General features: G+C 37.2%; 1 protein-coding gene across 15 annotated transcripts in view; it reads right to left on the bottom strand.

The window, feature by feature from the left end:
- Positions 1–26,053, bottom strand: part of DMD (dystrophin) — a 2,329,373-nt gene that overhangs the window by 31,376 nt on the left and 2,271,944 nt on the right. For 12 of the 15 annotated variants that reach the window (XM_072616876.1, XM_072616880.1, XM_072616878.1 and 9 more), the window contains 5 exons: positions 25,754–25,890; positions 24,988–25,026; positions 18,287–18,352; positions 17,004–17,069; positions 11,375–11,533 (listed from right to left, as the gene is read on the bottom strand). In XM_072616876.1, the coding sequence (XP_072472977.1) occupies positions 11,375–11,533; positions 17,004–17,069; positions 18,287–18,352; positions 24,988–25,026; positions 25,754–25,890 (467 nt within the window). The remainder of the gene's footprint in view (positions 1–11,374; positions 11,534–17,003; positions 17,070–18,286; positions 18,353–24,987; positions 25,027–25,753; positions 25,891–26,053) is intronic. The other 3 variants (XM_072616877.1, XM_072616890.1, XM_072616888.1) reach the window with 1 other exon arrangement.

Raw genomic sequence — 26,053 nt, 5'->3', positions numbered from 1 at the left:
GGAGTTGGGGGGGAGTATATAGGGAAAAAGAAAATGAGTTCTGTTTTGGATGTGTTGAGTTTAAGATGCCTACTGGACATTCAGCTTGAGATGTCTGATAGATACTGGGAGATGTAAAACTGGAGGTCAGCACAGAGATTAGGGCGGGATAGATAGATATGAAAGTCATCAGCAAAGAGATGATAATTAAGTCCATATCATATTATTTTTCTTTTAGACTTTTTAAATATATCTTGCAGAATTAATGTTTATCATTTCCTGATAGCAACAGGAGGGAAGCAGTTGGGGTGAGACACTAAGGAACAGATAGACTGGATAGGTTCTGAGTTTGAAAAAAGGAAAATTTAGGTTCAAAGGCTGCCTCTGAAAGTGACCGTGGGAAAGTCATATGACCTCTCTATGCCTCAGTTCCCTCATCTGTAATATAAAAATTATACCATCTCCCTTCTTGTGCTGTTCACAGCTCAAATGAGGTAATGGATATAATGTACTGTGCAAATATTAGCCCTAGTGTCTTTTAAAAAAAGATGAAGAAACTCGAAGACTATTTTTTTTAAGACATTGTTCAGCCTACAAGGTTTCTAATAGAACATGCTGTGATTTTTCTTATGAGGAAAATAAACTGAGTGAAATAATTCCAAAAATGGTACTTGGATACTTGCTTTGGCTCTAATTTCCAGGAAAACAATTGTTGTTTATTTCTCAGACAAGTAAGCCAGAAATCCTTACCATCTGTGATCAGTGGAGACGTACAATATTATTTGTGAAATCATTATCGAATCATTAGTGTCTCTGTGTATTATGGAGATTCCCTTATAGATCATTAGTAATCACCTCTCTTGTTAAACAAGCTCAGTAAATTCAGTGTGATTTCATATTCACCACTTTCTGACATATCAAATGAACGTGAGTTATTTGTTTATAATTTTTTATGAATGGATATATTCTTTTGCTGCATCTGGTCCCAGTAGACGCTGAACGGTAATGATGAAGCAAGGCTGAACAATCATTTTTTTTAAAAAATCAAAGTCAAAATCTGATTTCTCACAGCATAAATATTTCCCTAGTGAAGGCAATAATCTTCTGTCTATCCCCACATCTGAGGTAAGCTTTAAACGATGTAGGGGAAAAAACAAAACAAAAAACCCCACCGACCAACAAACCAACAAGTCAGCCTAGGGGAGATGCTGTAATATGCCTTGAGCAAGGTGAATCACAACCCTGGAACCAAGCGACTTCTTTTGTGTCTTGGGAGGACACCAGTCTAAGGAAACTCAAAGAACATGCAAAGGAGTAAGATCTCCAGTCCCATTAAGAGTCCGGCAAATGGGAACATGGAGATTGCTTAAAAATCAAAACTTCAGGGGAAAAAATTATGAGGGCATAAAGGAAGGACACAAAGGATATGCTTCGGGTACAACTTAACTATATTATAGCAACAAACATTGCACAAATGTGAGGAACCTGTGAGAAAATCAGGAATTAAGATGCCTAGTAAGATTACAACTGTGGGTCATTAACTCTGAGATATTCACTTTATGGCAATAACCAATAATGCCTGAGTGATCAAAATGCATTTCTTTCATATCTGTCTACACAGAATTTTAAGCTTTTCTTCCTTGTCATAAAAGGCTGCCATGTCAGTTGGTTTCTGCAGCCAAATCTGTTCTATATATTCCAATGGTAATAAACAAAGCCACAAAATTCTTCACAAACGACCTTTTTGTTCAATGGCCATCACTTAATTGCAAACCTTTAGAAATGAGGATACTCTGATTTAAATGTGGTTTGATGATTTTGAAAACTCACTTCTCCTTCCTCTTAAAAAACAACAGCTCATAGGTAGATAGCGTTTTACATTTTGCCCACCACTGTGTACACTTTTATGCCTAATAGTGACATGGAAGAGATTCTGGGAACCTGAAGGCCATTCCAGATGGATGAAAGTTCTGGCAGAATCTACTTAGGTAGGAAAGGTTGGTGTTTGTAGGCCAGTAATACAATGTCTGCCTACGTCATCTTGGAGATGTTGAGCACAAAAGGGTGGGTCACAGTACTTGCTCTGGTTACCTTTTATTTTCCCTCCATTTGCCTCAAAATCTCTTCCCTGGGTCCATGTTCTCTTACTTGCCCAGGTACCTGTTGCTTCTAGGGCTTCCAACTCCCTTCCCCTCAAAGTAGGGCAAATAAACTTTTCAAGGACCATACCTCCCAGGCCACACTCAGCACAAGTTCCCCCTCATCTTCCTTCACAGACCATTTTTTTTTCTTCCACTGGAGCGTTCATCAGTGGAACCCTCTCCCAACACTAAAGTAAGGCCTTCTTCCCCATACCTCCCCCTTGTCCTCACCCACTTTCCTGTAGGCTCTTTCCTTCAGTGCTAGTTTGATTTGACCCTGGCACATTGCACATTCCTCTTTCCCCTGCTTCCCTTCTCAGTTACTCTCCCATGTTGAAACATAGTCCCACACACACAAAAAAATATATTGACTCACCTATAGTCAAGGTGTTGACAGGTTCTGTCTATACTGCCCCATGCTTACCTCTTCATTATTACCTCTACCAGGCCTTCACCCCTGTCTCCTGGCATACATTTAGAAAAGTTTCTGTATAGTCTCTCTGCTGTCACTGTTACCGGCCTTGACCGCTGCATTAATCAGTCCCCTGCATTTTTATTGTTAAGGAGTGTTTGAGAAGCAAATAATCTCTTCAGTTCTGGTTTTCTTTCTAAATATTTTTCAAATACCTCTTTTATTGAACATTCACCTTATTTCACATATGGTTAAACTCTTATTTGCAGGCATATCATTCTGGGTTATATCTTGAGTTCCACTGCGCTTTGGAACACATTTTATTCCCTCCTATGTCCTCTGGTGGGGGCAGAACGGTTGTTGAATTGTTTCAGTCATGTCTGATTCTGCATGACCCTCATCTGGGCTCTTCTTGGCAAAGGTACTAGAGCGGTTTGCCATTTCCTTCTCCAGCTCATTTTACAGAAGAGGAAACTTAGGTGTTTGACCTTGCACAGGTCGCACAGTTAGTAAGTGTTTAGGACTGGTTTTGAACTCAGGTCCTCTGAGTCAGGCCTGGTGCTCTGTCCACCATACCTCATAGCTGCCCAGGTGCAGAACAGTTCTGTTTGTGAATTTCCTTTATATTTGGAGGTTTTTCTCCTGATTGCTGTACGCAAATAGAGTGGCACGTTTTCTTTTAATGGTATTTCTATTTTCTAGATTGGGAACTAAGACTTGTCACAAATTCCAGATTTTCAATTCTGCCCTTTATTTTCATGGTGCAGGCCATCAATTCTGCCTTTACACTTCTCATTTCTCTAGTGAGCCCTTCAGGAACATGTTGTGGTTCACATTCCACTGGATTCTCTTCTCCTTCAAACTAGATCTCTTACTCAATCTGGAGGTCCTTTTTTTTTCTGTTAATGTTTTCCCTGGTGATTTATCTGCTTGGGCTCAAGGTCTTTGTGTTTCTTTCTTCCTGAGATCTTTGATCATCTCAATCTTTTAAAAACTTTCCCCCCAATTTTCCCCTATTCACCTTCTGACCTTATCTCCTCTGATGGCTGTTTCCTTGGGGGCTTGATCTCAAAGTATCTCAGCCTCTTTCCACAATAAGCAATTTACAGTTCTTCAGCCCAGGTCTTTTCCCCAGGTGACTTCTGGGTGGTCAAATCAGTTGAATGCTGTGCTTTTTCCCTCAGGCCTGGTGGTGGAGTGCTACACAGCTACCCGTCCTCTCCTCTTTTCTACCTGTGCATTTGAGGGCCCATATGCATGTGTGTGCTTGAGCACGTGTGCACATATACACATGTTCTGTCCTGCTTCCTCTGTTCCTTAGTTGTCTAGCCTGGCATTCACACTTCAGAGCTTTGCAGCACAGATGGTACATGGTCACACAGGACACAGCATCTGATAATGCTATCCACTAAGTTATGGTGGGATGGTAATCTGTATCTGCAGAGGGACTATACCTCTCACATTCATAAAAACATGGATCCTTCAAGTATTCCGGCATTTACAGTTTACTAAGAGGAAACTGCTTTGGTCCAACACCAGTAATAATAACTAGCCTTTATATACACTTTTAGGTTGCAAAAGACTTTATACGTAATCTCATTTGAGCACAGCTGTGAGGTCAGTGCTTTACCCAGACTTGCCATCTCAGTGTCATCCTCCACTCCCCACTCTCTTTTCACCCTTCTCTCTCCCCCATATCCAATCAATGAGTAGATGAGTCCATGCTGCTGCAGGCCTTCTTTGCCTCATGCCTGGGTGATTGCAATAGCGAGAATTCCTCTCCCTCCCTCAAGGCTCTCCAGTCACTTGTCAAACTGATCTTTCTAAAACTCAATCCATGTCACCCTCCCATTCAATAAACTTCAGAGGCTCTGTTACCTCCAGGATCAAAGAGAAATCTTCAGTTTGGCTTTTAAAGACTTCATAACTTTGCTCCTTCTGACCTTTCCAGTTTTCTAATACAATATATACTTCTAACACGGCCATGCACTCCGCCACCCAGCTTCTTCTCACAAACACAAGGCAATCCATCACCCAACTCTGGACCTCCTCACTGGCTTTCCTCCGTGCTTTGAACCCTCTTCCTTCCTCATTTTTGCCTCTTTTTTTTCCTTGCTTCTTTCAAGTCATGCCTCGTTCTAGAAGCTTTTTCTGGTCCTCTTTATTGTTAGTGTCCTGCCTACGTTTATTATTTTATTATCTTCAGGTTACCCACATATATCTTTTTTATACATAGTTCTTTGCCTGTTGTCTTCCCTATTAAACCATGAGCTCCATGAAAGCAAGGACTGTTTTTTGCCTTTCTTATACCCCCAGAGCTTAGCACAGAACTTGGCACACAAAAGGTGCTTAATAAATACTGGATGACTTGACTTTTTACTGTGTTACCAAGATGCCTCATAGAGAACAGACTGTTTGCCTAGGTAGTTGGGAAGACCTAGGTTCAAATCCACCTCTAATGATTACAAAATATGTGTCCCTGATGAAGTCACATGTCCTCTCTGAGCTTCAGTTTCCCCATCTGAAAATAAGTATAATATTACCTATAATAATTAATTCATAGGGTTATTATGAGGCTCAGATGAATGAACATATCTAAAGTAAATGGCAAATTTTAAAGTGCCTTATAAATACTAGCTATTATTATGATTTCCTCACAAATAAAATGCAATTGGACAGACCAGGGGGTATTATCTCCTATCTTACAAATGAGGAAATTGATGATCTGAAAGAAAAAGGTAACTTGGTAGAGTCAGAGCCAGAACTCAAGCCAGGTCCTTCATCTCCAACTACAAAATATTTCTTTCATGATCTCAATCATAGGGACTGATGACAATGATGAGAGCTGACATTTGCAAAGCATTTTAATTTTTGCAAAATGCTTTACATGCATTACTCATTTGACTAGACAGTATTAAGGCTAGATGACCAGAAGTGAGGGCCAAAATCTCATGAAACCAGGATGACAAACTATTTCTCCCTCCTATCTGTTTTCTTTTTTAAGACTTCAAACTTTGACCCAAAGGAATTTTCTTTTGAGTTTCCTCACACAGAATTTCATATAAGGTCATTCAATTCGGGAAGGAGTGTGTCTGTGGTATGTGTACTTCCAGAGTTTCCTTTCCCCAGGCTCTTTTTCTTTCAAATATTGAGTATCAGAAACCTTATGGTTATTTTCAGAAACTAAGTAACTAGGGTCTAATGTTAAGAACTCAAGAGGTTTCAATTTTCACAAAAGAGGCTGCTTTTAAAAGCATGTGCTAGTTAATTATTTAACAGTTCAAGGTTTGAAGTGGACAAAGTCTGAAAGCCAAATAGTAAAATGAATTCTCCTATGGGCTAATTTACAATTTTAAACAAGTATTACAAAGGAGTTCAAAATGGATAGTAAATTCTAAGTTTTCTCAAGTGGCCGGGGAAAGAAAAAGGGATATGTGGGTGGGGGGTGTGATGGAGGAAGACAGCCAACATTGAGTAGAATGAGCCATTAAGCAACATCACTACCAATGGGAAATATATTTGGAATTCTCATGAACTCTGGCCTCATACAAAAGCCTAATGTACTTGCTGTGCATACAGCACTGGTGCCCCAAAGCTATGGGAACTGGCAGCTTCTAGGTGACTGACTTAACCTCAGGATTATTTACCAGATGAAGCAACATTCTAACAATTTCCAGAAAATTTAATTCAGGAATACAAGTAGCAGACTATAATGCTTGATCAGCAAAGAGCAACCTATTAAAAAAAGCATTATTAAATAAGTAACAGAAATCCAGAGATGATCCTGTTGTTGAACTGAACATAGATAAATACATTTTAACTTTAAACTTCCTAGCATCCATGTGAATCAAGATTTGGCAAGAAAAAAGGGTAAAGCAACTTGCTGGCCCAGAAGTAAAATCAGAATTCATATTTATTTCAGACAGAGGTTGTAGTAAAGATCATTCCTTTCGTGTCACCCGGCTTTTTCTTTTAAGTATGAATAAAAGTCAAAGAAGTCACTATAAAATGTGTGGGTGTGTGTACAAAGCTGTGTGTATATGTGTGCACATGTATATATGTATATGAATGCACGTATATGCATATATATGTACACACACTCATTTGAGCAAAGGAGACATATTTCCCCATAGAGAAAAAAACAATTACCCCATAGAGAAAAAAAGACCTGTTATTCTCTAAAAAGAGCAAAAAGGATAATGGACTGGCAGGGTTTAGCAATTTTCCCAACATTTAACTGCTCTGTGCAGTCTCAATCTTGGGTAATGGAGGATTGGGTCAGAATGAATAACCAAAATCTATAAGATAACCTGAAAACTTCATTATAGCCACGAGTGTGAAACAAACTGGCAATAGTTTCTAACTACTTGTAACATTAATTAAATTGAATTTAGTTTCCTTTTTATACCACAGCTTACCTTACATAGAAGATATTAACCAACTATTTAATAGCCCCTGGCAAAAAACAGCCACTTGCCTTTGGGAGCTGAGGGAATATACTGTTTTTGCTCTGTTTGCATGCAATAGCAATGCTCAGTATTCAATAAACTTACAAAGTAAAGCTATGTAAAATATGAGCAGAAGAAACAATGTGTGTATCACTTGGAGGCTTACTAATATAATGGGGACAGAATGATTCTGTTGAAGCTGGCTTCTGGGAGAGTCATGACGTGTAATGGGACGTGTCTTGGAGACACTGGCATGTATATTAACCTTTTGCAAACACATGGTTAGGAGATATATTGTTGATTGGTTGCAGAACCTAAACTGGCAGTGTCTTCAAAAGGGTCTTATTTTCCTTAACTAATTTTGCCCCCACCAGATCATTCTATATGGCTGGTTGGATTTTTTATGTGAAACACTTTCTGATGAGACACAATGTACCTTGGGGTCTCCTCAACAAAGCTGATGAAATGGGCCTCAGTCTTTGGCCTCTGCATTTATTCTCTCTGTCTAGAGAAAGGGGTTAGATACTCTGATCTTATAAGTTTTGAATGTAGAGGAGACCAAGCCTGTGATACCCCTAAGATCATATTCTACAAACCAGCTTGGCTAACAATATTGTCTCAAGGAGTGATCTTCAGGATTCAGCCCATAGTCACTTAGACAAGGACTCACCTGATAATCATATTTCATGCAGTTATGAATTTTGATGAGATCAATGATATGTAGAAACTATACTAAATTTGAGCCCAGAGGCCAAGGTGGAATTAGGGGAAGAGTATGCCCCTGAGAAATTAGAAGGAACAAAAGTATATCTGTTGAAGTAAATCTCCATATGTTAAGTGGTTTAATGGAACCATAGTGCTAGTTAGGCACTGTTAACTAATAGTGGGGGAACACAGCCAGTAAAGTTCAAGCTGAAAGCATCAGAGAAAAGGCACCTCAGACCTCTCAAGGGTCCCCTTTGAACCCAAAAAGGAGGGACGAAACTGGCTTGGCTAGGAGAAAGTCTAGCAGAGAGCATTTACTGTCCTTAGTACTTTCCTCATAACCATCTCCTGTTGGGTAGACAGTATAAGTATTACCTTCTTTTAACAGATGTGAAATAAGACTCTGAGAAATTAAGCAAATGTCAAAATTTGATTAGACTGGGCCCTTTGTCCCAAGGGTGGGTGTAGTTCGTTGGCAGAAACAGAACGTCTTAGTCTATGAATTTTAATCCCTGCCCCCAAAGGAATTTTACCAATTCCTGTGTTTACCTTTCTCTGGCCTACTTATGTTTGGTAATATTCAAGGGTGACTTGAGTCTGCTTACCTTGGGTTGGCGCATTTGTGAAAGGATTAAGCTCCTTTTGTCTATCAGTTTATAAGCTTAGGGAAGGACACACTGCTTCATGTCTGGCAAATGGAGTCCATATCAGAACCCAGGGGGATGGGCAGGGAGACTTAGGTATATGCATCTTCAATATCCTTTGTCCACTAAATTGCACTATAATCTGTCAATAAACCCCTTAAGTTCCATAAACTGATCTTGGAGCTCTATCTTTGTATTTACAAACCTAGGTACAAGTTAACAGAAAGATACTCTCAAGGTCACATACTTATCAAGCTCTAGAGCTGAGAACAGGACTCAAATCCACTAAGTGACTTCCTCTATAAAATTAGGCATTATGGAGAAAACTACAGCGCAAAAGATATACAAATTTGTTTGAATCAAGTAAGTCTGTATCACTTGAGAGAAACATAGGCAATCATCCCCTAAGATTTTTTTCTGTATTAGTCCTTATCTGTTAACCACTAGTTACCATGGCATGGTAGAAAAATCATTAGATACGAAGTCAGAGGATAGGGATTTAAGTCTTGACTTCACTATTTACTCAAGTGATATATTACACAAATCATTTAACCTCTCTAAAGCTCAGTTTCCTCATGTGGAAAATGGGTATATAATAATTGTTTCACTACCTAGCTTATAGTGATGTTTCGAAGAAGGTGCTTTATAAAGTGCTATGCAAATATGAATTCTTACTGAAGATGCCTGGGCAAATGGGTAAATAATTCTTGCAGAGACTATTCTCTTTGGTCTCCTTATTCCCAAATATATACTCGTGAGTTGCAAGGCACAAAGGCAAATTAAAAAATGAATAGTAATGAATTAAAGAAAAATTTAAGATCATCAGTAAGAAAAGATTTAGAACTGGAAAAAGCCTTAAAAGGTCATTTAGCCCATGGTGCCATTTTTATAGATACAGAAACTAAGGCCCTGACAGGCCAATTTGCCTAAAGTCAAACGGACAAATAAGTTGGAGATAAAGAATTTGGATCCATGCCTTCTAGGACTCTTTCCACTGAACCAAACCACACTTCTTAAAAATCTAACTTATGGTCTGATACAGAGCACTGTTGAGTTGCAGATCTCAGATGCTTAATAATAACATTTATCCCTATCTAGGTTCATTTCCATATGGCATTTCCCCCTTAAATTAAACTACTGTCAAATTTTATTTCTTCTACCACAGAGTCTATTTCTTTAAATGCTACATGTTCTAAATGTGAGAGATACCCTTTTTGCTTTGGTTTAGTAACAGGAGAATTACTTTCAAATACAAATCTATAGTACAACATATGGAAGTACTTCTATTCCTTGGCTACTGCCACTAATGTCCTATTTTGAAGCCTTATTATTGCATGGAGGTAAACCTAAGTTCAGAGTTCTGGCAGATCCATGTTAAAAAGGCAAGTATCGGACCAATAGTAAATGTGTGTCGATCATCTAAAGACCAGCCAAGCTAAGTTCATATAAGTATACCACCAGAAGGCTGCCCATTAAGTCAATTTTTTGTTGCCACACCAAACAGCCTAAGACTATCTATTAAGATGTAGAAGGACAGCAGTCTGAGTTGGTGAAAAGACTATCCATACCCATCAGAATCATAGCTGTTTTAAAGCATTCCATGATTAAATCAATGCTTCTTGTCATGCTGTCACTTTTTCATAAAAATAAGGCTGGCCTCTAACAAGGGTTCTTAACCTTGGATCTGTAACTTCAAAAAAACAGCACCTGTTAACTGTATTTAACTTCCTTTGTATTCCTTTGAATTTTACCTTATTTAAAAATTTCATTCAGAGAATGGGTCCATAACATATACACAAAAATTAAGTTCCCCTGCTCTAAAGCAAAATATTTGGCATGAACATGGACTAAGGATGATTTTTCAGCCAAAACAAAAGTCTCACAGGCTAACAGAAATGTAGTTGTGATTACAATCCAAAAAACAAAGACCTCATTTTTCATAAATGGGAATAAAAATATCTTGCCTTTTCATTTTAACATCTCTAGTAGAGCTGTTTTTCAGCTGTGTTGGGAGTAATCTTTGAAGGCACTGTATTTCCTGGTATCTTCTCCCTTCACAGCAAAAGTAGGGAACTATGGAATTGAAATATTACATATACTGTCAGACACAGCCAATGAGATGACTCATTTTGTTGAACTGCCTACACTAAAAATAGGAAAAATCATTGTGAGAGGCAACGATGCTTTGGGCAGGGGGAGAGGATGAATCTACTTGGAAATAAATTTGATGAAAAAACAAAAGATATCAACTTATTTCAAAATGAAAAAAAGACAGGGAAAATGAAGTGTATATAGTATCCAAGAAGTAATAATTTTTAGAAAAGATCTAGGAAGACTGGTTTTGAAGGAAGGTGAATAAGAGTAGAAATTGGGTTTATGTAAACAAGTTTGCTTATTAGTGACATTTTCTAAATATAGTAATGCTGTATTAATTTCATTATTCTAGAATACTTCCTAGTCATAATTTTATACCAAACATTTTACTCTTCCACATTAATTTTTATTTTAATTCTTATAACTCTTCGACAATTTTCCCTATTTTGCTGGAGACAGCTAAGTGATGAAGGGCTGAAAAAACCCTCTCCCCAATACCCCAACCAATCAACTAAGTATGTTTTATGTATTTGACAATGAAAAATAAAATGAAATAAGTGGCCCCAAAACACAACACAATGAACTTACTGTCCCAAATGTATTAGAATTTAGAAAAAACTGGTAGAAAAATTCTTAAAACTGCTTAACTGTAACAGTACGCTACCTATATTTTCACATTCTCCTTCAGTGCTATGAAGTCAAAGTACACAAAACCTCATAACTCGTGCAGCATTGAGTCACTCTGAAAGCTAAAACATGATTGTGTAGCTAAGTACACCATGGTATATACTTCCTTTCCCAAAATACAAAATACAAGGGAAACTATAAATAGAGGTAAACAAGGTAAAAACAATTTAAAATAAAAGCATTTGACATATGGATTCCCCAGCTTGATTTCTGACTGTGTGTATATGTATTAATGTTAAAGGTAAGACTAGAGAGAAAACTCACCTGTTTTCTTCCTCAAGATCTGCTAGAATTCTCTCTAGCTCCCCTCTTTCCTCACTCTCTAAGGAAATCAAGATCTGGGCAGGACTACGAGGCTGGCTCAGGGGGGACTCCTGGTTCAAACTTTGGCAGTAATGCTGGATTAACAAATGTTCATCATCTCTGGAAAATACAATTGAAAAGGTTTTTTTTTCCCCTTTTTTGCCCCAATAGCAAATCACTAACACTTGTGAAGAAGAGGGGGAGGGGTAAGGGTTGATCTTATCCTATTATTTTTAGAGAATTAACTGAATCTTAGCTTCTGCTTTCAAGGATATTTCAAATTACCTGGGGTCACTGACAATCCATTTGGTGACAAAACCATGCAAACTTTTAGTTCAGATGATTAGCCTTTGGTTGCTTTCACGGCCTTAGAAGTGACAGGTATCTACTGCTTTTGGGATTTTTTATGAGTACTAACCAAAAGTGATGGTAACTTCCTCCCCCGCTCCACGTATGGCAGTGTTTCTGCTTCAGAACATGTCAACAAAGACCAGATTAAATTTATCTATCCTGGTTTTTGGTTTGTTTTTGGATTTGACCTTTAATTCCATCAATGTAGGGATCTTCCAGTAAAAAACCTCCCTCTACTAATACTCTGCAACTCAAAGTATAAGAGAAGTATCTGGGGCATGAGAGGTTACGCAACTTATCCTATTGGTTACACACTCAGAATGTGTCAGAAGTAGGACTGGAACCTAGATCTATTTTGTAAATTAACTTTAAAAAAAAAAATAGCAAACATTTAAGAAAACCCTTAGGGGAAAGAATGTATAGTTGAGCTAAACAAATTCCCACACTGGCCATTTAAAAACTATATAAGCAAGAAGGCACCCTAATGTAAATTTATCAATACTTTTTTTTAATCCAATTTCTGATTGGATGTGAAAGTAAATGAATGGAAAAATCAAAGCTTCATTAATTATAAAGATTCAGAGATTTCAAAATAGTTAACAAGCTTTAATGTTACAAGTAGGTCTTTATCGGTTTTATATTTTAGGAGGCAGCCAACTTTTTTCTGTGAACTAGATACTATTTAGCACATAGGTAGACATAATTTAATAAACAGATACCTAATCCTCAAGAGTCAGTCAGCCTTATCTCCACAGGTAAGTAAGCAAACACTTCAGTCTATCTCACTGGGAGGATCAGACCTGCTGTTTCAGGCTCAAAAGGGGGCTGTTTAAATATTTTCCTTACAACTTAGTGCCTTAAACACTTTTTCCTTATCAATTTTTATTTTTTATCATTTGAAGAAAGATTCAAATGGTATTCCAAATAGAGTTAACCATTTCCATAAAAAAGGAAGAAAAAAATTAAAATGATTCGATTACATTAACATGTCAAGGAAAGAAGTCCAGAATTTATTAAATGAGTTAATACTTATAATGCGGATCCAAGATAACCAGTTGAAAAGTTAAAAAGTTGGGTAAAAAGAGGTTACTTGGTGTTACTTGTGAATTCAACTACTTCACTTCCTCAAATTCAGTCAAATGGTTTACATGTTTAGACAAAGTCTAAGAATTTTTTAAAAAAAATATATTTGCTGCACAATTTCCCAAATGCATTTGGGAAAGTATGTGGTGATTTCAGTGACCCTGTGTTCCTCCCTCTAACAAGGTCCCTTTTATTTAAAACCAATATTCTTCTCATGCTACTGTATGGCTACAAAGCATTTCATTATCCAGTGAGTTAAAGCTGTGGGTCACCCAAAGGACAATGGATAGATGCATAGTGGGTATGAAAAGGCTACATGGCATTACCAATAAGGCATCAGAAATGACACGAAGAGGAAGGGGATTAACATCCACACAATGTCAAGAGATCTAGAGTAATTGTCTCCAAGCTTCCTTGATCATGCACAGCTTTCAGTTAAAAAAAATTTATGAGAACATACCCTTAGTCATAAATCATATATATGAGCTACTACACAAATAACTATGTTATAAAACTTGTACAAAATATTAACTTTAAAAAATGAAATAAAGATAAAATAATATTTAATCTTAGAGTCAACAGGGAGCCAATGGAATTTATTGGACATGGAGGTGGTGAGTGACATGATAAGACTTACTTCTTAGGAAGATCAGTTTGGGATCTGTGTTTACACTGGAATGGGGAGAGACTTGAGGCAGGGAGATCAATGAAAAAGTTATTACAATTATCCAGATGAGAGAGAGAGAGGTGGTAAGGGCCTAAACTAGGGTGCTGGCTACCTGAGCAGAGAAGGAAATAGAGACAGGAGATGTGAAGACTTGTAAACTTATTAAATCTATGACGTGAGGGACACATGTCAGCCACATCTGGTCAACAACATCCTCTCACAAGTAAGGTGGAATTTTTGACAGCAACAAAGAAGGCTGGCAGAGTGGAGGGTTTGGGGAAGAGGGGAAGGTAATGTAATGAGATCTGAGATAATTTTACCACCCATTCATGCATGCTCCTCCCATGTGACTTACTCTCTCCATTCAAAATGAAAAAAATAGGAAAGCAATGCTCTTTACTCAGCAGTCCCTGCCCTCCGAGGGGTGCCTGCTATATTGACAAGTTGATATGGGGTACAAGGAGTGAGTATTATGGGCAGGGAGTATGTAAGTTTTCCAGTAATACCTGTGTAGCTACTGTTGTGGAAGCCCTGGGTGGTTGAGTTATAATTGCTTTGAGCAGCTGATATCTGGTTCATAAGGGTGCAGGTTGGGAACTTGCACAGTGGAGGTAAGGGAGGAAAAAGTTGTAAGATACAAGTGCTTGTGCTAAAGACAAACCAAAAAATGATCATAGAAGCAAGGCTAGAATTTGACACCTCCTTTTTGTTTGATTAGACACCCCACACGGCACTGGTCTCCACCTTTGAAACTATAACCTGGAGGAAACCTCACAATATGATGGGTGGATCCATGTAGAAGATTTACAGAAGACATAGATAAGAACCTCATGGGATGAGAAGATGTGGATGGGTCAAGATCTACATCTCATTACATTACTTTCCAAACCCACCTCTCCATGCCCCATGAAGGGAATGCCCGCGTGGATGAGATCAACAATCCAGCCAGGTATCTAAGTTAAGATATCTGTTACTTTAAAAAAACTATCAAACAACAACAAAGAGTTTTGCTGAAATAACTTATAGCTTTCTTAGTTAACATTATGCTCTCTAATAAATTTTGGAATTCAATAATGATCCTAAATACGTATGTATAAGATACATAGTTTAACTCATTTTCAAGAGTTTTATTTACTGACTACTGTCAAGGACCTTCATTTACTTAACGTTAAAGTGAATGTTAAAATTTTAGCAATTCAGAATATTTCTTTTACCTCTAATAGCTGGAAATATCAGAGAATCTTAGAGATGGAAGGAACTTCAAAGATCTTCAGTGACATGAAACTGGCTGCTTTAATTTTTAGGAAGACTTTCTCTAGTCAGTGTTTTTTATGCTTTCCATTGGCAAGGCAAGCTAAACAAGTATAATCCTCTTCTATATCATGATCTTTGAAAACAGCAATAAGTAACATGTTCACCCTTCTCCCCTAAGTTCTACCTCTTGTAACCTAACCTTCTCTAAATCCTTCAACAAATCCTTATAGGGCTTCATTTAATTTTCCTTGGTTTCCTGGTATTCTTCTCTTGAATGAGTTACAGAGGTTGTCAATACTGTTCTCAAAATTTAGCACACAGAACTTTTTATGATAATCATACTGTGTTCCAACCTAGACAAAGGACAGTGGAATCATCCCCCCTACCCTGGAAACTTAGTACCCCAGGATTACATTTGCTTACGTTGTTGATTCAGTATGAACTGCTGTCTAGCCATTGACTTCTTTGAATGACATCTCCCCACCTTCTATGTGTTCTTCTGAAGTCAAGTGCAGGATTTTAGTACTAGTAAATTTCATTTTATTAAATTCAGCCCATTGTTTCAGCCTGATACTTTGGATTTAATTTTTAGCAGTCAATATGTTACCTTTCTCCCTAGCTTGTGTCATCTGCCAACTAAATAAGTATGTCACAGATTCATTCAAGTCAATGATAAAAATTTTAAATAGCATCTCCATGACTAGAACTCTATAACATACCACTAAAACCCTTCCTTTAGGCTGACATTGATTCATTAACCCAACACTCTTTGACTTGAATAATTCAACCAGTTCCAAAGGCACCTAAACGAGTTATTTCCCACAGAAAATTTAAACACAGTTAACTCTCAATCATCTATACTAAGCACGTAGTCATAGGCTGAATTTGTTTGAATGGTCTGTGTATTCCCAAAGCATCATGGATGACCCAAACAGCAGATAATGCTAAAGTCATTTTAATTTAGCTCTGCAATGCATTAATTGATTCTCTGGCACTTGATTTTCCTTCTTAATTAGGTTTTGATTAGGATAATATTAAGATTGGTTCATATTCCCTGAGCTGCATGGTGAGAGGAAGCATCCAAGAATACACTTTGTTGAAGCAGTGCTAGGGAGAGAGACCAGATAAAAAATTTTAAGTGGATAATCCACATATGGATAACTGAGAATTATATCTATTGTAGGTGGAGAAAGCTCAGGAGTTGGCTTTATCTTTGGTTCCTCTGGTATTCTCCCCTATATACCAAATGATGTGAACTATTTTCATGGTCTTAACTAGTTAGTATAAATGAGTCAAAAGTACTTGTTAACCCTTAAACTTTTCCTACCTATTATTCTGTCTATATGTCATCTTGAACTGGCTGCCTTATTGCTGTGGCAAACAAAATATGATGGGCACACAACCTATCTTTGCCTGAATTTTTCCATAGCATCTCCCAGTGCTGTATTTCACTAACCTGACCCAACGGGAGATGTCAGTTAATTTTGACTTGTCACCATTTTCTGCACTACCTCTTCCCAACATCAGTCAAAATCTATTTTTACATAATGATCTCTCAGACCCGTTTTCTTTTTCTTTTTTATCCACTAGGCCAAACTTTTAAGACACTACTATAACCTCTTTCGTGCCATTCACCAATTCTATAATTATCCCTCTACTACAGTCAATGATCTGCATCTTCACCCAAGCAATCTTTTTACCACTCTACATCCCCTCCTTGTTACTTAGCAGTAGTGTCTCATCTTTTACAGGGAAAAAAAATCTTAATCTCACTGTCTTCAATTCCTGAGGCTGATAACGTATATGCAAATGTATATAAATGAATCCTTTTGAACCTTTAAAGTAAATATTCAATTTGGTTAAAAAAGAAAAAGGCTGGATAATGATAAAATTCCAAGAGGGTCTACTGAAATAATGTTATTTTATATAGAGGACAGCTCTTTTCCCCTGTCCACATCTCCTAATATCTGGATTATTGTTAAAAGAACACTGTTTAATCTTACTAAAATGTGCATTTGTTTGCCCCTGTTGATTGAGAGTACCAGTAATTACACGGGCCAATCCCATGAAAGCTGGGTAGAATTAAAAAGGGAAAGAAAAAAGCAAAGTCCATGTGCAAATCCCAGAAAGTAAGAATGTGCTTTTGTGATTGATTTCTAGACTGGGATCTCTCTCTCTCTCTCACAAGCAATTTCATTGTCAGGAACATTTCATAAAAAGAGACAGAATACTTACATGCTCTCATTAGGAGAAACGCTATCATTTAGATAAGATCCATTGCTGTTTTCCATTTCTGCTAGCCTGATGAAAAACGTAAAAGCTCATTAAAACCTACATGACTTACTAGAAACTATTCAAGACCCGTTCTAACATTCCTGAAAACTTCAAAGATCAATCATTTTACGATGAGAAACGAATCCTCCCCATCAAAGGACAGGCTGAATTATTTCAAATGATTTTAACGCTGAGCGATCATTTAGGAGGACACACGGCAGAAGCTAACTAGTGGGAAGCCACCAACTCAAATGGTGAATTCTAGATGGATTCACATTGTGTTTTTCCTCTTCCAGACATTAAGAGTAGGGAGAAAAAGGAGAGGTTCCCAACGTATTCCATGTAGAAGAAAGTCCTCTGGGAAACACCTCTTAGTCTAAAGACATGAATCAGATTTTGTTTCTTGCTGACCTCGTGCCAATGGTAAAATATTCTGGCCAATTAGATTCTTAGTAAAGAAGACATTAAGGGTGACTCCAACATGAAAGAGTCTTAAATGTCAGTAGTCTGTGTTTGCCTTCCTAGGGAAATGCCCTTCCTTGGCTAAGGATTTTCACCTTTTATTGATGATTGAGATGGAGTCCCTCCATCTCAAAAAATAATAAAAATTATAAGTAATGACTTCTCTACAAGAGGGATATGTATGGAGGAAAGGTCAATACCCCAGACCAGTGCACTTCTCAGAGAAAAACTAGTCAATTATAACTTTATTATTTTTTTAACCAATTAAATATGTCGTATTATAGATATCAACATTAGCTTAAGCCTAAGAATGTCAGCCAGCAATGGTCAAGGGTTACAAGGGTTAAGTGGACCACCACTGCCAGTCTTCTCTTCCTCAGCATCTTATTGAAAAAATTAACTCTCATATGGCAAGCCAATGTTTTAGTCACCCAGGTGATACAGGGTCAGATGAAGCATCTATGAATGCTTCACATTCTTAGGAGATTACTGACTTTCTAGCGACGTGATTGTCTTAAGGCTTTAAACATTCTGTTTGAAAGAATAGTTGGAATAAGCAAAAATAGATTAAGGCTACAAAATTTATAGGGCCACGTTTGCACAACTTTGCTCTTTACCCATGGATTTAGTGTCTGCAAACATGCAGTGGTGGGACATGCAGGTAATCTGATTAGCAGAAAAGTCTTGGAAACAAAAATTATTTACATAAAGTATTTAATCTAGTTTCCCTGGATTAGTTATTTAAATAAAATATTTTTCCTGGCATTCAACTGGTCTCATACCTGCTAGCATAATGCTCAATGCGTGAGTGAGTATCGTCATGTGAGAGCTGAGGGGACGAGGCAGGCCTATAAGGCAGAAAATGGGATTAGTCACAGACACCATCCGTCAAGCTCAAAAAACACACAGTTCTTTATATACACGGCCTTGAATTTTCTAATTCAAATTGGTGCTTTACATGACCTACTTTTCCTTTATGCAAAATGTCCATGTTTCTAAAATCTAGGTATTTATTAGGTGCATTCCAAAGAATTCTTTCTTATACCTTATGCCTGCTGGTTGGTTTTCCTCAGAAGTTACAAAGGAATAGGAAAACTACTCTAAAAAGGTCTACTATGGCAAATGTTAGGATAAATGACATTCCTTGCCTACCAACTTTTCATATCTCATGGTTTCAAAATTTCAGCACTGTATACAATTCAAAAAGATTAAAAACAAGCAGTTTGTACAAGTGGGTCATACATTTTTTTCTTCTTTCCCATATCATATGCTTTAAGATACTATTATTTATTATCAAGAAATGTTGACTTCAGGAAAGCCAATCTAGCAATCTGTGATATTTGGGGATCTTACATATTACTATGACATTGAGTTCAGATTTCTTAGAATCATAGAACTTTTAGAGCAGAAAAGAAACATAACCATCTCTGTAGTCTATAAAAATCAGGGACAGCCAGTCATCTAACATTCAAAGGAATCTTGCTCTGTTTGTGTGTATCCATGCATGTCAGTGTGTGTGTGCATAAGAAAGTGAGAATGAAACGTACACCGAGTTCTTAGATCTACAATACTGCTTTGCACCACAGGTTAGATTTTTGACAAGGTTAACGTACTTTCAGCTTTCTAAGTCCGACTCACGCAGAGGGCCTTGAAGATAAAGCAGTTTTTCTGAAAATGCTCGTAACTTTTTTTTTAATGGGTAAAAGGAACATTCTTTAAAAGTTAATCCCTACACATGGCAGACAATATTACTGGATCAAAAAAGTCCACAGCAACGTATCTTATAATTAAAAGTGTCCTAAGTTAATTAATGTCTAAGCTTCATTTCATAGAAAAAGCCTTAGGAAAGAGAACCCATACCATATGTGCTCAAAATAAACCCAAGAAAGACTACATGTGCCTATGAACAGAATCACACCAGAATTTCTCTAGGATCCATCTATAATCTCAGAAGAAAAATAAATATTCATGCCATGGCTCATGTCAACTATATCTGGGTCATACTTTCCAATTCTACCTGTGGAAATGCTGTTTTGTAGACCAACTCATGTCACATCCTTGAAAAGGCCTGTCCTGACTTCCCGCCCCACCATGGAAGTGATGTCTCCCTCTTTTGAACACTTAGTGAATTTTATCTGTAACTTATTTATGAATGTCATCTTTTAGTTGGTTAGAGAGGAAGAAAATTCCGCTTCTAACACATACTATCTCCAATAGCCTAAGCAAGTCAGTTGTCTAGGCTAAACATATCAAACTCGTGGCCACATGTGGCCAGGGAAATTCCCAAGTATGGCTTGAATTAGATTAAAATGTAATTGGGAAATGTTTAATAAACGAAAATAGGTAGTAAGACATAGATGACATTAATATGTGATTTTCTAAGTCAATATGTGGCCTGCAGAGATCTGATTCTATGTTGAGTGTGACACCGCTTCTCTAGATAAGTTTCTAAGACTGTAAGTTTCAGAGAAAGTATGACAGGAATATGTAGTTTCCCCAACCAGGTATTCCTCACTGCAGTGAAATTATAGGTCTAGGCCCTCTCCCTGGTATGGTTAGGTCCCATGCCTTATCCCTCTGTAAAGTTAAAGACTATAAAGTGATGAACCCAGTCTTGAGCTTTAGTTCTTTCTCAGAGATGGAGGTAGCATCTTCACTAGCAGGTACTCAAAAAAGTGTTTGATGAACTGAATGAAAGTTGAATACACTCAAATGAAGAGTTCTTGTCTTAAACTTTTTATATATATTTGTGTGTGTGCATATCTATCCATCCATCCATCTATCTATCTATCTATCTATCTATCTATCTATCTATCTATCTATCTATCTATCTATCTATCTATTTATCTATCTATCTGTATCTCAAACAGCTTAGAACAATTTTCTCTTGGTCAAGATAAAAACTTTTGTAGTGAAACTAAAGGCTTCTAAGTCAACTTTCATCATAACCAAGTTTTGAATGATTAGATATAACTATGAAAAAATTGAAAGGCTCCTGAAAAGATGACCACCTCCATGTAAGCTATGGCACCAGAGAATGCCACACCCTGGTGCGGATGCCCTCATTCTCTCCTCAGATTATTTCCTATTTATTTGCCTGCGTAAGTGTTTTACTCCCCAGCATGATATGAGTTCTTCAAGGGCAATGGTGGATTTCTGCTTTATTATTATCAGATGCTTACCAGGTAGGAGACACTTTAAAAATGCTTGTTCAGTGAATAAGCCAGTTGATTTCTCAAAGCTATATTTTTTGGGACAACTTAACTAGAAGAATCCCAAATAAACTTTGTCCAAAAGTATTTTTTAACATCTATAAGGTGATGGAAAATGTAGTGCTTTGGTCCCTAGGGTAAAGCACGAATCATTTTCTTCTGGAATGTGTCAATGTTTATTTTTCAATCTTACACATGGCCTATAAGCTAAGAGTCACTTTAGCAGGTAAATGTATTAATTATTTGCCTTTTTTACTACCTTAGTTATATGTTTTGGTAAATAATGGACATAAAAAACCCCTGCAACCTTTTCTACAGGGTTCTCACCAAAGAAAGTTCATATTTCAATTCAAGAATATATAAACAACAAAGCTGTAGCATGTCTTTTCCACAGCAGATAATGGTTTAACATTTTTTCCCTTATGGATTTACATAGCCTCTAATCCAGAGCACCAGGGTTTTGTGCAGCTACACCATAGACAGCAAAAAGTCAAGAGGTTGTATACCAGGAGTCTAAAGAAACAGTTAGACTAAAGAGAAAATGAACAAAGGAGAAGGGTATTGTGTAAGGAGAGAGAAAGTAAATTCAAAATTCTGTTAAAAGTCTAAAATTGTTTAGCCCAGACACATGCCACACCAGAAAAATAAAAGAAAATCACCTCTCTCTGAAAAAGGACAACGGAGGCCCTTTTCCCCCTTAAAGAGAAATCTAAGTCTCTCCTTTACTTTTCAGTTAAGACCTAAGGACCTTGCTGCAGAAAGTCACATTCCTAGTTTACTGCACCATTACTTGCAATGAGTAAATTTTGACCCATTTACATTCCAAGGCATTTTTATTAACAATATAAGTGTCCTAACTGTGGGCAAAGGAAAGTTGGTTACCTTTAGCTTAGCCATAATGTAAGAATTAGTTCAACCAGAATGTTACAAATACTCTATGTGCCAGTCCCAAGCAGAGGGGTTTGTTACCAGAACAAAGGCTAGGGTGTGATAAATGCTTTCAGGCATGACTGCTCATGGGGAATAGCTATTAAAGGAAAAAGAATTTGAGATCTACATGAGTGTAGGGAGTACCCACACTGCTGAAAACATTTATCCTTCAAGTGCTGAAATAAGTACTTAGGAAAATGAGCTTCAGCTATAGGGTTAAAGGTTAGGATCTGTCAAAGGAAGGAGGGTCTAAACTAACTTCAAATGCAAACTTCTGCATTCTGTCTTCCTGACTGAAGAAATACCATGATCATAAAAGTTCAGTGTCATCACAGAATCTAAGACAAAGAGCTAAAAGGCTAAAAAAAAAAAAAAAATGCTAAAGCCCAATCAGATTATCTATGAGGGAATTTCGGTCTAGTGTAGCTGTGACTTGCCCAAAGATATTATCAGGTGTGGGATGTGAACTTCAATCTTTTGATCCCAGAACCAAATCTTTATCTCACATCAGGTACCATTCTAAACATTAAACTTTGTTGGATTTTAGAGTCTTAAAACTGAAATGTCTAGATGTGAGTTTCTATAAGGTTCCCAAATCTCAACTTAACAGACTTTAAATCGACATAAAATACCATTTACTAATTAAAGACCTTCAAAAACCATTTAGAATTCAAGCAGCAAAGAATCTGATCCATAACAACCTCTTAGACTTTAAAGACCTTTGCATATTCTTAACATCTCATAAGCTTGTAGGCTAGAGAACAGCTTTGTCTATGAAGGAATTATAATTCACTTAAAGAGGTCATAGTTAATCCTAATATCCACAAGACAGACAAATCCTTACTTTGAAGAAGTTAATTTCTTTCACAGTTAAAAGATATCCAAATCTACTCTGTAGTAGGTTGATTTAAAAAAAGAAATATTTATTTCTCATTATTTTTTTTTACTGAAATAAACATTATTTCTTCTGAGGCTGTTTCCCCCCCAGTGAATACTAGCTTTCTATGCTTAATATATCCATTTTCAAACTGCCCTGGTGCTTTTCAAAAATGTTCTATAGTCTTAACTGTGTGTTGAGTTATTTTATTATTTCGAATGTGTTCTGACTGTACTGTTGATCAGAATCTAATGAAGTTTAGACCAGAGTTATTCTTTTCTATTTTTAAAGCTTCTAACATCTAAAAGTCAATGAACTGCAGGTACTAGGGAAAACATTATAACATCTGATTTGAGGACCTACAGGAGAGTTGCATTGTGTAAGTGAAATGAGACCAGGTTGACAAGTTATTGTTTATAGAGGAAACCATACAATTAAATTTAACAAACATTAAGGTACTGTGCTAGATGCTGGGGGTAAGCTAGGTGCTTAACGGTCTGATTGTAGGTTGAGGAGGAAGGATATGCAGAAAATAACTCTAAAAAAAGGAAAGCAATGGGGAAGGGTGAAGTCTGGTCAAAGTTCTGAGAGATCACTTTCAGATGGGAAGGAAATGGAACAGGGGCATCTGTGCTGAGTTTTAGAGGAAAGGAGACTTTAACCTCCAGAACGGGGCAGAGGAATGTGTGAAGTGATCAAGTTCATTCCAGGCAGAACTCTGTCCAGCAGTAAGTAGTCCAACATGCCTGTAAAAAGAGTATGTGACGGGGAATAATAGGTAGTAAGGACAGAAAGGTAGTTTGGAACAAAACTGTGGCGTAACCAGGAGTTTATATTCCACTTGTTTCTTACATATTTAGTAAGGGGGAGGAGAGGCATGACACAATAAAATGTTCTGTTAGCAAATTACTTCAATGATTGTAGAAAGAATGGATCGAAGTGGTAATAAAACAGGTGGGAAAGCCAATCAAGAAGCTTTTACAATAGTGGGCATGAGAGGTGATGAGGGTCTAACTACACTGGGAGGAAAAGGAGGGGATAGATTTAAAGAATATGCCAAGAGAGAACACTCAGGCTGTGGCAACTGATGGATTTGGGGCACAATGGAAAGAAGAGTCAAAGATAGCGCCAAGGTTGTGAAGCTGGGTGAATGGAAAATGGTGGAGGTATTAGGAAATACAGGACAGAAGCCTTGGAATGAGGTTGGAGGGAGGGTAGAAACAAAGATGTGTCATTCATCTGCATAGAAGTGATCGATGACACAGGGAAGGAAAGATCCAAGGTTCAAAAAGAAGGCCAAGGATAGAACTTTGGGAGACGTTCAACCACACTTAAGGGACCCCTTGAAATAAAATGGCAGAAATTTTCATAGATATGGGTAAGCTTTCCATTTGTTTTAGGCTGATGAAGAGCCATCCAATATAAAGCCCACAGTTGATGGTTTGCAGCTTATTATCATGAAAACAAAAGAAAATTCAGTTTAAATATATTTATACTGAAAAGTCATGAAGACCTCGATTAAAGATCATTTCTAGGGATGATTCTTTTTTTGAAGTTGTTTTGCAGTTCCATCTAAAGCAAAGAATGAGCAACCTGAAGTGAAACTTGTTTCAATTAAAAAAAAGCCTCTTTTTTAAGCACAATATCACTTTGTTACCATTTAAATATCAGCTATCAATTTTACAATACATATAAGGCCAAGCAACATTTTCCAATAAAAGAATAAACTCTGGTTTGAGTTCTTCTGTTTCAATCGTTACCTGAGGGGCTAAATTAACTAGCTGAACTTCAATGAGTTGAACACAAATAGGAGAGCTATAACGAAGACTGCAGTTCTCAACTACTTCAGACAATTTCACATAATGATAATTGTCTAGGACGGTATACAGAAGCTTCAAGACACAGGTTCCTCTCACTTTGGGGGTGGGAAGAAAGTATGTGTTAAAGCTGAGAGATCTAACAGTATACAGACACAAACATATATATTAAAATTTTGTACCTAATTTTCTAAACTAGCACTCAAAACTAAATTATCTCCATACCTCATTAAACTAAGTCAACCCAAATCAACTGAATACTAGACTGAATCCTGCCAAGTCTGAATTACAGAGCATCTAAGGAATACAGCTGCTGTCCTTTCCAAATTTCTGAAATCTTCAAATTTAAATGATGTGGATGTAATTAGCAGGCTCTTCCGCCCTCGATAAGAAGAAATATATAACCATATCTTTCAGAAACACAACTAATAACTCATTATTAAGTTCTAATTAGGACCCTTAGTGCATCAGCCAGGTTTTCTGTTGGTGACTAAAAAGTTCTTGTGATTCACCTGCATTGCTGTGGATGGGACTCTCACATACTTAAAAAAATTAATCACAATGAAAAAGAAGATGAATATGTGTCTAAAAATAAATAAATAAAGCAAGGGGATGTAGCAGCAGCAGACTTTAGCAAAAGTACTCACGCAGAATCTACTGGCCAGAAGTTGATCAGAGTAACGGGACTGCAAGACAAAAAAAATGGGGAGGTGAAGAGAAAGGCAGAAAAACTGAGCAGCAAAAGAAATCATTACAGAAAGGTAAAAATAAAGGAAATCCATCTGACCGATATGAACAACCATGAAAAGAAGCAGGCAAAAAAAATAAATAAATAAAGGTGGAAAGGAGTGAAAAATAAGATCAACCAAGCTGCTGTGTGATTGCCATTGAAGTATTATTAGAAACAGAAGTTAAACTGAAGGGAGGAAAAAGCACATTGTCTTTGTTCAGAAACATCCTTCCTGTTTATTTTCCAAAATTTTGATGTGACCATGTTTTGTTTGAAAGGAAAAAAAAGTCACAATTAGAGAAGTTGGTAATTTAGCAATCAGATAAGAAAGGAGGAAAATAAATAAATAAATATGAGGTTTTGTGTGTGTGTGTGTGTGTGTGTGTGTGTGTGCGTGTGTGCGAAATCTACATTAAATGTTCAAATTTCCGATGTCCAAATTGACACATCTTTTAAGGCCATTAGCAGAAGCAGATGTATTTATTCTCCCTTGCACATTGAAGTTTAGCTCATGGGAAAAACTAGGTTTACAGAAACAAGGGAAATGGCAATTGTGTTGTCAGCTTGTGTCTCCCAGCTAAAATAAATCAGATGAAAGAAATGGGAAAGCACTTAGGAGGTAAAGAGAGGTAAGCTCAAGGGTGTTTCAAATAAAGCTCAGGTTTGCCTTCACCAGTACTCACGTTTCCATGTTGTCCCCCTCTAAGACAGTTTGCACAGGCAGATACCCCATTCGTGGATGCTTCGCAAAATACCTTTTTGTTCGAAATTTGTTTTTCAGTACCTTGGCAAAGTCTCGAACATCTTCTCCTGAAGTTGTCTGAAAGCAGCATAAGGGTGAAATAGGATTTAGTTACCTGTGAAGTATCTATCTCCTTACACTGCCAACATAAAGGACTCCTGGGTCCAGGAATAGTGGAAAGACCTTAGTGTCCAAGAGCTTATACCAACACGTCACATTGTACTCAATTAATTTTTAATGT

Source organism: Notamacropus eugenii, chromosome 5, assembly GCF_028372415.1.
Source record: "Notamacropus eugenii isolate mMacEug1 chromosome 5, mMacEug1.pri_v2, whole genome shotgun sequence".
Lineage (NCBI taxonomy): Eukaryota > Metazoa > Chordata > Mammalia > Diprotodontia > Macropodidae > Notamacropus > Notamacropus eugenii.
Note: the sequence above shows the minus strand (reverse complement) of the source record. Positions and strands in the feature narration are given on the sequence as shown.